General features: G+C 40.4%; 1 protein-coding gene across 2 annotated transcripts in view; it reads right to left on the reverse strand.

The window, feature by feature from the left end:
- Window positions 1–1,399: 1,399 nt before the first annotated feature.
- Window positions 1,400–15,662, reverse strand: part of ZZEF1 (zinc finger ZZ-type and EF-hand domain containing 1) — a 57,300-nt gene continuing 43,037 nt past the window's right edge. For both annotated transcript variants that reach the window (XM_064394648.1, XM_064394646.1), the window contains exons 45-55: window positions 14,595–14,783; window positions 14,140–14,240; window positions 13,507–13,642; window positions 12,174–12,533; window positions 10,157–10,300; window positions 9,126–9,294; window positions 7,137–7,235; window positions 6,241–6,406; window positions 5,423–5,573; window positions 4,886–4,957; window positions 1,400–4,409 (exon numbers count right to left, since the gene is read on the reverse strand). In XM_064394648.1, the coding sequence (XP_064250718.1) occupies window positions 4,335–4,409; window positions 4,886–4,957; window positions 5,423–5,573; window positions 6,241–6,406; window positions 7,137–7,235; window positions 9,126–9,294; window positions 10,157–10,300; window positions 12,174–12,533; window positions 13,507–13,642; window positions 14,140–14,240; window positions 14,595–14,783 (1,662 nt within the window). In that variant the 3' untranslated portion in view covers window positions 1,400–4,334. The remainder of the gene's footprint in view (window positions 4,410–4,885; window positions 4,958–5,422; window positions 5,574–6,240; window positions 6,407–7,136; window positions 7,236–9,125; window positions 9,295–10,156; window positions 10,301–12,173; window positions 12,534–13,506; window positions 13,643–14,139; window positions 14,241–14,594; window positions 14,784–15,662) is intronic.

A 15,662-nucleotide genomic window follows, 5' to 3' on the forward strand; every position in this document is an offset into this window, starting at 1 on the left:
GGGCTGACTGCTTTAAAAGCAGAGGTGAGGTGGGCCAGACTTCAGCTTCCCCCTACAAAACCCTGCTTTTTTCCTGTTTTTCCAGGCAATGTTACCAACAGATATTCTTTGTTCCAGCTTTTATCCAGCTTGGCCTCCTGGTCCAGTGCTGAAAACCAACCTCTTTACATATCCTAATGTGTTTTCCAACATTCTAGAGCTTTCCCTGAAGGCCAGGTCATGCTTTTCAAGGCTCCCACCGTTGTGGTTTTGTCCCCTGGAAACAGGAATGATGCTTGTCCTGGTGCCTCCCCAGCACAATTCACTTCAGGGGGATTCACCACTGAAAAGGGGAAGGAGTAAATCAGATTACTGGGACTTTTTCTGCCCCAGTGTGCCCAGATTTTATAGCAGGGTATTCCAGGGAGTTGCAGACAGCCATTCCAGGTTTAAAATGGAATCAACAGGCAGCTGTTGCCCTCGTGTTTGTGAAGGTAAAAACCCATGGAAACACCAGACCTGAGCTGGGCTGTGAAAACACAGGGATTGGGCCAGGTCTGCTTTCAACACTGCTCTGCTTGCTCCTAAAAGTAGATTTTTAAAAAGTCACCCACCTCTAAGCTAACTTGCAGCCTACTTTTGATCTCTTGGAAGAAAAACAGTCTCAATGAACTCGACCTGAAAAGCAGATCCAAGGTGCTATGGATGTGCCCTGTTACATTCCAGTGCCTGGCCCCACACTACATCTCACAGCAATTACACTGAGTTTTTTCAGGTTTATCAGCTGAAACCTCAAACCTCAGGGAACAATCCTCACTCTCCCACACCCTCACAATCCTATTATTTATTTGTGTTTAATAAAATTACCTAATTAGCCCATTCTCCAAGGAAACAACTTGCTGCTTTAGGCAAATACAGGAAGATGTTGACTTGACACAGCCCTTTCCTCGAGCCAAACCCAAGGCAAACAACCTTTTCAATTAAACCCACTGGAGCAGGTAGGCACAAGCACCTCTGCTGATAAACATCACTAATTACAATCAACACCTACTCATACAAATCTCAGCTTTACAGGAGACATCTGAGGCCTCCAGACGTGTGTTTCAGGTCTCAAAGTAAATATACACAGGCACTGAAACCAATGGATATCCAAGGGAAAACTGGAAAACTGATTTTTTTTAGGGTAAGGCCACTGGAATGTAAACAGCAGGGCTGGAATTTAAGAGATGACTCCAGAAGTCTGGTTCCTGCATAGCTCAATGTAATATCAGATATTTACCAACCACATGAGGACAAGCAGGTTTGCTTACAGGCATGGAAAATGAGGATTCCTAAGAAAAACCCTGGATCTCACTACAAACTCCAGCATTAAACATTCAGTGAGGAGAGGAGAAAAAACAAACAAAAAACAGACACCGTGTTGTACTTTTTTTGATTTTATAGAATTTTTACAATATATTTCTCTTCATTTGCATATTTTACCCACATCTGTAGCTTTCTTTTTACATGTTGAACTGAACTGGAATAAATCTAAAGGTCTGATATATTTTAAACAACTGATAAAAATTGCAAAGTAGTAAACCCGTAAGAAAAGAAATTATAAAACTCTCATTTTTAAGTGTTTAATGAAAGCAAGTCAAATGTATCATTAGGAACAATATGATTTGTTTTAAACACATCATAGGTGATTCAGGCAGGACAACTTTTTTAGTTTTTCTTATATTAGGCACATTTTTTTCAGCATACCTGTTTTCCAGACAGTTTTATACAATTCAATAGCATCATTCACATCCACTTGGAACTTCTGCATAATTTTTAAAATGTGATTGATCATGAATATTCATTATTGGTATTCTATTCCTCTTTCTTTAGAGCTACCAGAAGGAAAAAAAAAATAATCAGTGTTTCTTGTCTGTTAAAAAATCCATAATTAATGATTTGAGTTATAAGGCAGCAACAGATTCAGTGTCAACTCAGGTCACAGTCCTTCAGTTCCATCTAGTGGGTAGAAATTATATTTAGTGGACACTGTTCCGTGACAGTTCCTTCAGGGCAAGACGACTGACTCAGGAGGCCAGTCACTGCTGGTAGAGTAAGTTGAGTGGTAATGCCTAGCAAGGAGTTCTGGCCACTCCTGTGTCATCCTTGCAGCCTCATGTCTTCATCCAGAAAGCAAAAGGACAGTCCAACAGAAAAAAAGTGACTGTGACAGAGCTGTGACAGGTTCTATGAATGGTTTATTTACAGTCTTCAATCCCTGATGTGAGAAAAGAAAAATCCTTCTTTGAGTGACGGGGCAATGTCAGCACAGCAGATCCATGATTCCTCAGCCATGGGTGCCCACAGAGGCAGTGAAGAGGAAGTTCCTCCTGCTCCAGAGAAGCAATTTCCAAGTGCTCACCTGCCCCATCCACGTGACTCCCTACCATCAGTTTAGGAGCATCTCCCCTGCCAGGATCTGTTCCAGCAATGACAAGTGTGAAGCAGTTGGTTCCCAGGATCTCTGACAGCCCTGCAGGGAGGCTGCAAACTCAAACACCTTGTGTGGGAACAGAATGATCTCTGCATTAAAGGTACACCACAATCTTGATAATTCCCTTCCCATCCTGATGTCTTTGAGGAAATCAACTCATGATGCTCAAGGAGGGCTTTCAGAGCAGCATCTCTCTGCTTCCTTTCAGTCTTTCACAAATATTACACTTTTCCTGAATCCTGGCATTCTCATGTGCTAAGAGAGCCACTCCATTCCTGAAAGCATGCTGCTTCTTGGACTTCAGTTTTAAGCCTTTCAAGCAGAATAATCCCATTCTAAATCAGCACTTGCTGTGCATTCACTTGGCTGAACAGAAGTCAAAACAAAACTCTACAGCACAAGAGGCCATCAAAAAAAAAAAACCCAAGGGATGTATTACTGCATGTTTCCCTCTCAGAGGGAGATTGGGCCACCCTTAAACTCCAGCCCCAGCTGAGAAGATCATCAGTTCAGAGGATACTCCCCAAAGCAGGGCGCCTGTGCACTGGTATTTGGGCACCACTCAAATTTTGGACAAGCAGGGTCAATAAATACATTTCCTTCTGACAGAGCCACTGCTTCACACAACTTGCATTAATTTACTATTAGAGCTTTTGGCTGCCTTTTTTTTTTTCCCATTCTCCAGTGTTGGGGTAAAGAAGAAAAGAAGAAAATATTTAGCATTAAAAGTAATCTGAATTTATATTTGACAAGACCAGCTCTACAAACTGTGCAATGGTACACAAAATACACCCCCAAATATTTCTGTGTACTTTTTAACTCTTTGGAAAGGGAATAACCAATATAGGTGTGATAGGTGTGCAGGAAGAAAGCCAATTTATTGCAGCATAGAAGGTCTGCAATTCACTCCATGTTCACTAAGAGAAATGTGGTTATTGCTCTGTAAGATAAGAGTGGATTGATCATTAACCCCACCCTGAGTGCTGGGAGTCTGGGTTCCCAACATTGCCAAGAAGGACCTCCTAAGCCACTAATATCAGAATAACTGAAGGAAAAAAATGTCTTCTCATAATTTCTTGTAAAGATGTGATTTTTCAGAATCATGTAAGTTCTTCAGGCCTTCATATCACCACTGCCTTGTGACTGAAGGCCAGCCTCTGCTCTCTGCACTACAATAATGGGCTATTTGGAATAATACACTGGAGATAAAGCAAGGTAAGAACAGGTGACCCAAAGCACAGGAGAAACATAAAGCTCTTGCACAAGGATGCTGTGAAACTGGAATCCTTCAACTACTTTGCAAATCAACCACAATTTGTTTTACAACCTGTAGTTTAGTAAGAATTGAAATCCTTTTCCTTGGGAAGCAGCCTCCAAAGCAAAAATGACAGGATCCAAGCATGGACCATTGCTGGAGCAGCCACCAGACTCTGGTTTGCCTGTTCCACTCTGCAGATGTACAGCAGACACTGCTGATGGCAGCACCCCAAGTTCAGCACTATTTTCTGAAGCTGACATCTTTCATGGATCAAGTTTCCTCAGGAGCAGATGATACAAACGTGGGGGCCTTCCATTCTCATACTTCAGCTACCTTCTTTCCTTTACTTCCTCTGAATAAAAAACAATATTGTTCTGTTTACTCTAACATGCTACAATATGTGCATACATAACTGTAGGCGACGCATGAGTTACTTCAGGATGTGCTTTTTCATTGAAGTGAGCTGTTACTTTTACAAATTCTACATCAAGGTGGAAGGAAGGAAGGCTGCAGAGTGCTCATACACTGAAGCTGAAGGAACTTCTCCTGAATGGAGTTAAGATGTTTGTTCCCATGTCCTATGGACAAACTACTCTATCCCATGCACTCCGGCCTGAGCCAGTATTAAACATTCCAGAAACTTGTTGATTTGTTTGGATAGTTAATGGCAAGGCTGATAGCAGCAATGTTTTTCAGGGCCTAGAAGAGAAAAGGAAAAACAAAGTCACACCAAATATTCTCCTCAAGGCCAAAGCGTAAAGAAATCATATGAAACTAAACAGAAATAGAAACCTAGAATCATGGACTGGTTTGGGTTCAGAGGGACATTAAAGATCATTTCATTCCACCCCCTGCCATGGTAGGGACACCTTCCATTATCCCATCTCCAAACCCTGTCCAACCTGGCCTTGGACACTGCCAGGGATGGGGCAGCCACAGCTGCTTTGGGAACCCTGTGCCAGGGCCTGCCCACCCTCATGGGAAGAATTTCTTCCCAATATCCTAGAAAAGCATTTGTGCAGAGTTCACTCACAACTTTCAGAGGCCTGGCAAGGTACTGTAATGACCAAGCACATTAATATCTCTTTTATAAACTCCACTGGGCAATGGGAAATGATCCAGTGTCTGCCACAAAGACCCCAGACCCTCCCAGCCCCGGGGCTGTGCAATCCTACCTGTGCTGTGCAGCGATGAAGATGATCTTCAGTATTTAAGGCAAGCAAATACTCCTGTAGAGATCCAAGCTCCTGCAGCCAGAAAACATGCAATGAACACCAATGTTTCTACCAAAGGTGATATTCTACTAATTAACATCAAAATGCTGATCACTAGAGTCCCCAGGAACCAAAGGTCTCAGAACTGCACTCCAGACTCTCCCAAACTAGAGCACAGTTTTGTGATCACAGAAATGAGCTCAAGACATTATTCATATTTAAAGTTCAAAACCAACTCTATGAAAACCACATGCAAATACCTTTAAATTAATTATTAAACCAGAATTGCTCTCAGAATAAACATGACTATCACTTAAAGTCCAGTGATGGATAAGGTAACAGAATTCCCCTCTAATTAGAATTTGTTGCCACACTCTGTAAGTGAAAGTTGTTAATGTTTCTGTAGCTCTGAGGGATAAAGGACAAGTGAATTTAGTGTAAAACTCTGTCATTCCCAGCACTGAGGAAAGGAGGGATAGAAACACAGGAGCTGCTTACAGTAACTCTGTTTTCTGTCACAAAGAAGAGTTCTGCCAGTGCACGATGCAGAGGAAGGAGGATACCAGGCTTGGCCGAGTCGTGACACGAGTTGTTTTCCATGTGGGTGAAGAGCTGCCAAAGTGGCTTCAGTAAGGTGAGGTCACAGTCCCTGAGAAAAAAAAGTAATTTTAATGAAATTGTGATGCAATAGTGAGTAACCACCATGCCCATTTCTGGAAATGGGGAGAGGAAAGCAAACCAAATCAAATTTAAGAGAACAAAACCATACATTTGTGACAGTTAACAATAAAAAATAACCACTTTGCTAAATGTTCTTGCATCTAGAAATACTCATGCCATATATACATAAGCTTAGGGACACATATCTCTTCTAAAACTCAATTACAGGCTTAGTGGTACAACTAAAAAAAATAATTTGGAAGCTATTTACTTTACAGAGAATCAGATCATCACTTTACCAGGTTATTATTTCATCCTTACCTTAATTCTGCAGTATAACTAATACAAAGAAAATAAATTTATTGATAATTAATTGAGATCTACCTTTGTTCTGATTTGTGATGATTTTTTTTTCTTTGCAATAGCATTTGAATTAATTAGATTTCTTTAAAGGCCAAGAAAGAAGAGAGAGTAAAACATTTCTGCTATCAAAGCAGAAATGGATCTCAAAGCTATCAAGCACTGTAAATTGCATCGAAAGACAAATTAAAACCTGCTTCAAATCACAGGGTTTTTTTGGTTAAAACAGTATCAGCTTAGTGCCTTTTTGTCGCCCTGGCCTTGCCACAGTGCAGGGTGTGGAGCAGGGCACTCACCCCTGGCTGCTGCACTGCACGATCTTCAGCAGCAGGTGGATGGCCTTGAGGCGCTGGTGGCCGGTCTGGCGACACGCCACTCCCACCTGCCACTCCCAGATCCTGGCCAGAGGGAGGTGAGGAATTACCCTTTCCTCAGACAGCATCTGCTTCAGAATTTCAAACCCTGGGGCAAAGAAAAAAGGAAATTTAAACAGCTGTTCAGTTTTGTAGGGATGCATTCTGTTCATATAGTCAAGTACTGCAAGCCAGAAATATTGAATTTAAATGCCAAACAAAACTCTGAGATAAATCTAGATTACATCCTGACGTGGCAACTTTTTCCTGAGGTAAAACTTACATAAAAATTGGAAAGAATCATATGCAAAATTAAATTTTTGCCCAAATAAGGCAAACAAAACATGCAGTATATGACATGCAGTAGAGTTTTGCTGATAGCATATAATCCATCAGCCTCAATTTCATTAAAAATATTTAAACTCTGAAATAAACTAACAGAACCTCTTATGCCAAAAATTAGACCCAGAGCCATCCTATTTTAATGGATAACCACTTTGGAAAAATGAAATTACCATTATTTCTGTTTCCAGTTATGGCATCCTGGAGTGTTTACTAAATACTCTGTGTAATTACTACAATATAATGAGATTTTGCATGCAAATTACATCATTTTAATGGCAATCTCCAAGTCTCTGTGAAGATTTTGTGTTTCTACCCCAAAATCACAGGAAATAAGATGCATCAGCTGAGTTTCAATTTGAACAAAACTGATCATATTATTTCTAAGACACTGAATGCAAATTCTAAGTCAAGGAAAAGGGATAACCACAGGTCTCTCAAAGCTCAGCAAAATGACTAAAAAAGGCCCTTTTCAATAGATTCTGAGCATCTCTTACCTGTCTGAAACCTGCCCAGATGACCTGCTGTCACTGTAAACTTATAACCCCACTCAGTGTTGCTCATGTCAGAAGTGAATCGGTAGTAGAGTGTGTCTCCTGTGTGCAGGGAAGGAAGAAAGCCCACATTATTTTCTGAGTTAGTTTTGCCATCTCAAATACAATTTAAATGAAAAGTTAATTAAAAGTAATTAATTAATCCTAGATGTCTTCATTTAAGAGAGGTGGTCTTTTGGTTTTTGGTAACTATGAAACACAAAGAACAGGAGACAAAGAGGAGGCTGAAGCAATACTCACAATAGTTTCCCCTGTCTAAAGATACTGGATAGGAAGGATAATGTCTTTTACAATTTTGATAATTAAATATAGGAAATTAAAGAAATTCCATGTTCTGCACATGTAACTTCACTTTTCCCATTGTGTTACTGGATCAGTTATGATTTATGAAACAAGAACCCTGGTACAGGCAGCCAAGTTTTTTACAACAACACTTGAATTCACTGGACAAAAGGTTTAAAATATTTGAAAGTAAAATTACTACATCTCAGAAAATTAAATTGAATATTTTTACTCCAAGGAAGAAAACAAACTTAATCACTTAAAATAGAAGGACTATCAAAAACATTTGACCACTAACAATCAGGCAAAAAACATTTCAGAGGTTTTTGCCATTGTGGCATCTACACCTTCAGAGATAAATCCTGGTAGTTAGATGTAACACTACACAAAGCATCTTCTGATCTATTGTGTTCTATAATACTACTGCTGTTAAAACTTAAAATAACCTTCTGCCCCATGGAAAAGCCTGTCACCCTGGGACAAGCAGGCTAGATTTCACTGGGAAGCAGAATTTTCAGTTTCATGAACAAGAAAAATTTTGAAAACATTTTTTAGGATTTAAAATGAAATATCTATAAAAGAATTTGCCTTTTTATCATTAAATGGAGCCAGTGTTCTCTCCTACTCTTAGGAGAAAGCACTTCAATCAAATGAAAAGCCAGAAGCCTTCAAAGGTCTGGTTTCAGCTAAAACCTGCTGGAATCAAGAGCCTTAATCCAGACAGCCTTGGTTGGAAATGAATTTCCACAAGGTGAAACTCAAGTTTCACAGCCAAGGCTGCTCTAAACAATGAGCTTCAAAGTTCAGCTCCTTGGCAGACCTTGGCAACTTATTAGGGATGAAAAAGAAGACAGATAGAAGTTCACAAAAATCTAAAATATTTCTACAGAACACACATCTGCTTTTAACCAGCACCTTGTAACCCAAAACCAGCACCTTGTAACCCAAAACCAGCACCTTGTAACCCAAACTGGTTTGCTAAGAAAGTTCCTAAATCTCTTTACAGGTGCTGACAATCCTTGAAGTCAAGAGCTTCCTGCAGTGCCCCAGTGCTCAGTGGGTTCAGCCAGGTTAAAGTCAGAAGCAGGGGACTGTGCAGTCCTGGAGCTCTCTGGCATTTGCTCCTCACTGTGCTCTCACAAATGTGCCTAGAGAATCCTGCTGCAGCTGGCAGCAGGCAGAAAAAACCCTGGGTTTTTTCCAGCTGTGGCACCAGCTGGAGCCGAGGTGCTGGCACTGGCTCTCTTTGCTCAGAGCAGCAGCAGAGCACGGAGACAGAGATAAGCATATCTTTTCTTTTTTTAAATAAAAAAACGTGCTTCCTGTGGAAAGTAAGACAAGGCATAAACAATGTAAGTGAATATCGTGCAGAACAAGGACTGTGCTGGAACAGAACCAAGATCAAATTTGTTTCCAGTAGCTGAGTGCATGCTTTGACTGAGTGGTGGAAAGAAAAGGTCACAGCACAACAACAGATAAGCCACTTTGCAGAAACAAATGCGAGAGCAGCACGTCAGAGCAAACTCAGTGGGACAAGGAAAGGACTGGCTTTTCCCCTACACATCTCAGGAACATCCACATTTAACTCATGAGGAGTTTCTCCCAGGAGTCCCAGCAGTATCCTGCACACCCTTGAGCAGTCCTGCTCACCTGGAAGCTCGAAGTCAGTCCATTTCTGTGGAGACCCACTGAAGCTGTGCCGATCCTGCTGGAAGTCGCTGCTGCTGGACATGAGCAGCTCATCACAGCCCTCCTCTGTGTTACACTGCGAGTCAAACTTGATGGAGAGGTAGATAGCACCAGGAATGTGAACTTTATCCTGAGAAATAAACACAGCAGCTTTGTGTCCTGTCACACTGTACTGCCCATAGCCCACTTAACTTTCACCATACGAACAAGGGAGATATAAAATATATTACAGCATCTCTGTGAGTTTTTCACTTTGATATTTTTACCCTGAGCTAATTTAACAAATGTAAAGCATGGCTTATTGTTCACATTAGCTGTTAAGCATGTAAAATGAATTGCCAGCAATGCTTTCCTTTTTTAAAAGCAGTAATTGTTGCTGATATTGATCTCGCTGCCAGAACCTAAGGCTTATATGCATTTTAAAAATGAAAATCAGAGGAGTCAGAGCAGCAGGGAAATTAAAAATCCCAAGACTGCCCAGAGGCAACAATTACTTCCCAAACTATATCAGAAAAATGCTATCAAACAGTATCAAGAGAAGAAAATCAGAAACTGTTTGTGTCAGGGAAAGAGTCTAAAATGAGAAATACAAGAAAAAAGACACCACTCCTACTTTCACCTAACAGCACAAGGACCAACTGGAATAGGCCAACTGAAACAAATCTTTGGAAGGAAGGGTAGAAACATTTGATCATTAAGGCCTTGAAACCATTTACAAATCTGATCTACTTCAAATACATGCACAGTAAAACCATATAAGTTATGCACTTTTCATATGATTGAATTAGAATTACATTAAAGTGCCTGATTGAACATATTTCTTTGCAGGGCAAGGCCTGAGCTATCAGATTCAGCCTTTTCCAAGGAAAACTGAGCAGATTTCACAGGTGCTTCAAGCACAGAATTCAGTCCCACAGATACCCATGTGGAACTCTGAGAGGCTTCTGCTCCAACCCCTGGGTGATTCCAGCTTCAAGCCATGCCTGCCCTACCTCAAAGTTGGTATTGTTGTTGTAAGGATGCTGAGACTCCCTCATCTGCACAGCCATCCCTGGCTCCTCCATGAACTGACAGGCTGTCAGGGCCATGGTCCCCAGCATGCTCTCCTTGCACCCATGCAGCACTTTCTGCAGAATCTGGGGAGGAGAAATGTCATGGAAATATAATTTGCTGTCAAAAGAACATTTACAATTGTACATTCTGATGGCTGACATGAGTCATGTTAGCCACACAGTATTTTGGAAGAGGGAACCAAGGAACCAGCAAGAAGCAAAATAAATTCAGAAATTATGCCTGCAAGTGTCATCTCCATAAGCACAAAAGATTTCACTCTGTTTTCTGTTCTAGACCTTTCATTCTTTTTTTGACAAAATTATGACAGATATTGGCCATGTCTCTTCACACACTGCTAGAATCAAGGCTAATCCATAAAGTAATTAACAGGAAAATAAAGCTGTAATTAAGTGAGATAAACAACTTTGTTAACATACTAAACAGGCTCCTTTATCTTCTATATCCACAGGTTTTGATTTGAACAGAATATGTCATATATTTCAGCCTTCAAAAACAAAAAAAAAAGTACAACACTGTGCATAAGAAGAAATTATATAGTATCAATGAGATGGCTGAAGATTTGAAAGCAGCAGATGCAAGTCCTGTGTGTTTAAAACTACCCAAAAATGCCCTTTAATCTATCAGGGCAGACTAAAAATAATTCACAACCACCCGAGTCACCCTTTTTCTTATTTTTATAACAGTACAGAAAAGCCCTGAATCCAGGAATTCTGTTACTTGAGGCCCCTCCATGTCAGAGTAACTCATTAAGGCCATGTCTTCACCTACCATCTCCTAACTCCTCCTACAAAATGTCAAACATCAGCTCAGGCCTGCAGGTTCATCTCCAAATCCTGATTTCTTGGGAAAAGGAGTTTAAAAACCTCCTTTTTTAAAGACAGCATGTTCCCTGAATGCACTCTTTGCCCTGCACTTGCAGAACAACCTAAGACAAAGGCTAGTTATTTGCATTTAATATGCCTTAATAGATTTTATTCTATCAGTTCATCCTGCCCTTTTCTGAACCCATTAAAACACCCTGGGGCAACAATTTCCATGACTTACTGTCAAGAGCCTGTTCTTTTGGTTTGTTTTGGACCTGCCACTTATTACCTTAATCTGACACTCCTTTGTTTTCTTACTGGGAGGGCCAGTGAATAATACTTGCTCTTAAGTTTTGCATGCTATTTACTGCTTTAAACCTACAGAGAAAGAGGAACAGACTTTTCCATTACTCCTTCTCCCTCAGTGCCTCACAGGGGAAAGATCCAGAATGAAAAAAACCAGTTGGTTTCTCATACTGAAGTTATTCCATAGCTGTAATAATCCCTGCCATTCTTCTTTAGGCCTCTTCCAGTTGCACTGCACCTTATTTTTATTTTTTAATGGGATGAGGGCAGTCACTGCAGTCCAAAAGAGTGCATAGTATTGGTTCAGTGGCATATCAATGCCTTCTACTTTATTTTTCATTCCCTTTTTGAAGATTCCCAGCACTTGATTTGCTTTGACTGCTGTGAAGCCTTGAGCTGACACTTTCATTACAACATTCTATTGTAATTCCAAGATCACTTCCACCACCAGCTCATCAGTGGAGGAGCAGGTATTACAATACAGACATTGAGATCTAAGAAAAAGCAGCTTTTAAAAGGCACTGCCAATTTTACCAATTTCTCTATATTACCATCTATATTGTCTATTTTCAAACCAGACTGCCTATTTTACCAGTTTCTCTTTCATAACTGAAAGAGTTCTCTCTACACTGCTACTTTTTCCATTTTCTGTTAACAAGATCAGCACATCAAGACACTGACAGCTTCCAACTGTTTTTTCAGAACTAATTTAAATTTTGGAGTTTCAATTTAGTTGAAAAAAGGAACTGCAAGTACTTCTGTTAGTCAGAGTCTCGTGGCATATGGGCACAGGTTTTGTTCACATGTCTAAGTGAAATCCACTTACTTTTTCCCACAGCTGCTTCTCCTCTAGCTGCATCAGCATGTCCAGGATGTATGTCATATGGGCTGGGCCACTGAGATCGAGGATTTCCTCATTTATTGCCACATCATCAGGCCACTCAGCTAACAAGGATGCCAGCACGTGCCTGGCATACAGAACTGCAATGGCCTCATTGACACGATACAGGTAGTCCCTCACAGCCTTTTTGCTCCTGGAGTCCAGCTCCTTGTGCAGGAGAATGGAGCTCTTGGTGCGGCGCTGCTTGGCATAGCTGAGCTGCAGGTCACTCTCTGTATTGGTGATGAGTTTCTGGGCAACAGGATTGGTTTCTTCTGTTGCTTTATCACAGAGTACAGGCTTTGACTGCAAGAAGAGAAATGCAAGTTTGAAAACAGGCTGTCAGTAATTTACTGCCTTATGTTTGGATATCTGACTGGTCAAACTGCAAGCTGAATTTACAAATGAATTTGTCAAAAACCCCACAAAAGTAGGATCTCTCACATAGCTGTAGATTTCCTGAGAAACACTGTTTATGTCTACACACCTCACTATACACTGATGCATTTGTGGAAACAGCAGTCAGAATTCCAACCAGAAGTGTTAACTGAAGCTCACCTACAGAGGTAGCGCTACCAAGTGCCCTGAAATGAGGCAAGCTGGGAGGGTCTTTTGGAGATCACTTACTCCAAATTTGACTCAAGGCTGAGATAACTTCAAAATCAGGGCTTTGTCCAGTTAAGTTTGGACAATTTCCAGGCGTGGGTATTTCACAGCCTCTGTATAAGCTGTTGAAAGGCCTATCTTTTTCTTATAATTTTGTGAAACTGCTTCAGGAAGCTCCTTCTCCTTTGCAATGCAACTGATAAACAGCTGTGCTGACACCCCACGACCAGGAGTGAGCCCTCAAAATAAAGCAGAGCTGTGGGACCCTGCAATTGAATGCAAAACCCAAAGCTTGCAAGTGTAGTGTCTACTTTACAAGATCATTTCATTGCTTCCTTGTTCTGCTGAATGTACTGTAAGATAACAATGATATGCTAAAACAGTAGTAGAGCATAAGCTTACAGCAGTGAGATACAATCTCTTGTGTAAGGGGAGGAAATTACAGCCTGCAATCACAATTTGTTCTCCTGATATGGAAATCAAGTTCTTTCACTTCCTTAAGGAAGGAATAACAAGGAAGAAATACTTGCTTCTTGTACCTGCTCATTCACTCATTCATTTTGACATAAAACATTGATAACAGATTATTTCAGATGTATAAAAAAAAATTCTCAGGCATGAATGCCAAAATTGATTATTTTCCAACTGTTGCTTTTTGTAGAGGTGTCCATACCAAGCAGGGCAAGATGATCATGTCTGTATCCACTGCCTTGGAGCTCTGCTCCTCCAGCCTCAGGCGTTTGCTGGGCTGCCACTTCTGAGCCAGCGTCCGGATCCTCTCGTCCGTTGTGATCACATCCCCATCAAACCTTCACAGAAAATCAAAAATACACAAATGTGTTTCCAAAGTAATGCAAACTCAATTAGGGCAATTAAATGCAAATTAAATCTTCCCACCTTCTGTTTTGGAAAGATTAAGCTATGCCTATTTTTGTCATGTTAACTGTTCCAGTGTTTTAACAAGCCAAAGGATTTTAATGTTACAAAATCACTTATTTCTGTGAGAACATGGTGTCTCTGTGAGATGCTTTGAGTACCAGAAGCCACATGTGAGCTCTTGACTCAGTTCACAGAATTCAGAGCCATAGTGGATCTTCATATGGGAGCTACCACATAGAAAAGAGCATGTGATGTGTTTCAGAAGATGGTGACTTGCTTCCATAAATACAACTTTGCAGGAGTTTATTTCCTTACTTTTTCACACATGAAAACCAAATCTTATCCTTGGAAGAATTTCTATCCAGCACTGAGAGGATTTTAGATTTTCACCCACCACTTTCTCTGCTGGACCCAGAATTTCACATACCTCTTTTGAACTTCCAGGAAAAAAGATTCTGTTCTTTTCATCTGCAGCTCATACATGGCTCGAAGAATGTGGAGAGGTGCATTAAGTGCATCATGTGTCATCTGAGCAAGGAGCAAAAAGAAATTAAAAACCCTCAAAAACACATCAGAGGGGGAAAGGAAAGATTGAATTTCTTTAAGGATGATCTAAGCAATATTTCCCACTTTGTAGGTAGAGAATTAATGAACTTAGTATCTGGATTAATAATAATGAGAAGAATTTAGCAAAACACTGTATAATGATTTTGTAGCATTCATTACTGTAGTTCTATTTTGTTTTCTTTAAAGAATGATGCATTTCAATCATAGACCCATACTCTATAAATTTAGAAGGAAAACAACCATATGAATTACCAAATGTTTTATACAACTAGCAAATGCACATTTACCCAAAAGGAGGTAAACTGATTTAAATACCAAGAAGCATATTTTGGTGGCTTCATCCAGGCCCTCCAGAGGATCAAGTTTGTTCTGCTCTGAGTCAACAGGACCAACAACTGGCTGCTCCACATCCTGATCTTGTTCCCTGTCTTCCAGCTCAGTATCCTCCTGTTCAGCCAGGGAACTGATATCTTGCTTTGAGGAATACAGCATTATTGACAAAATCTACACAGAAAAAAGGTAGCATATGGTGTGACAGCTGTAGGTATTAGTAGATTATTTGCAATCAGCATCTTAGAGGAACATTATCAGACCTGGACAGTGCTTAACATGTTATTTTACAAAGAAGCACACCTAAAAATAAAAAACAACCCCAAAACACAAACAAAAACCATTTCCCACATCACTAATGAGTTACACCTTCCATGCTGCTGCAAAGACAACTTCAGTGATTAGCTGAAAGTGCAAAGGAAGTTGAGAAAGTAATTATTTAACCATTTCAGTACATCAAAGATTTGTAGTTTCCAAGACAAAAACAAAGCAAAGGTGACTATCCCCAGAATGCCAGTGATGCCCCTACACACACTGCTCCCTTGAAAACAGCCCTTTGGCTTCATCACAGTCCTAAAGATGAATTAACACAACTCCTGCTTAAGACAAAACATAAGTAACAGTTGAACCACACTTATCTTTCAGCAATTAACAACCACTGTGAAAGAATATGCCCACGTGTGCATTGATCTCCCCACCTGCACTGCAGCAAAACCTTGTGCAAGTCATGCCTTTCTTTGAGGTTATTTTCTAAATTGAAGAATGGAATTCTCAAGAACAGTCTAAATAAAATCCATAAAACAATCTGAGTAGGTGAGTGATGTCTCACCCTGCAAATTGTTTTCCAAATAAAATCAGATTAGTGAAAATCAGCTCCTGCTTTAAAGAATTTAGTCTATTGTCCACTGGATTATGATGGACAGAAGGAGAGATTCAGGGATACAATTAAGTGACCATTTTTTTTAGAGACTAATTAGAGATAATCTTGAGTCCCCAGGAGGGCAGTGTACTGCCATAACCTTTCATGCCACTGTGTGAAGCCTAACTTTTTAC

Source organism: Passer domesticus, chromosome 19 (assembly GCF_036417665.1).
Source record: "Passer domesticus isolate bPasDom1 chromosome 19, bPasDom1.hap1, whole genome shotgun sequence".
NCBI lineage: Eukaryota > Metazoa > Chordata > Aves > Passeriformes > Passeridae > Passer > Passer domesticus.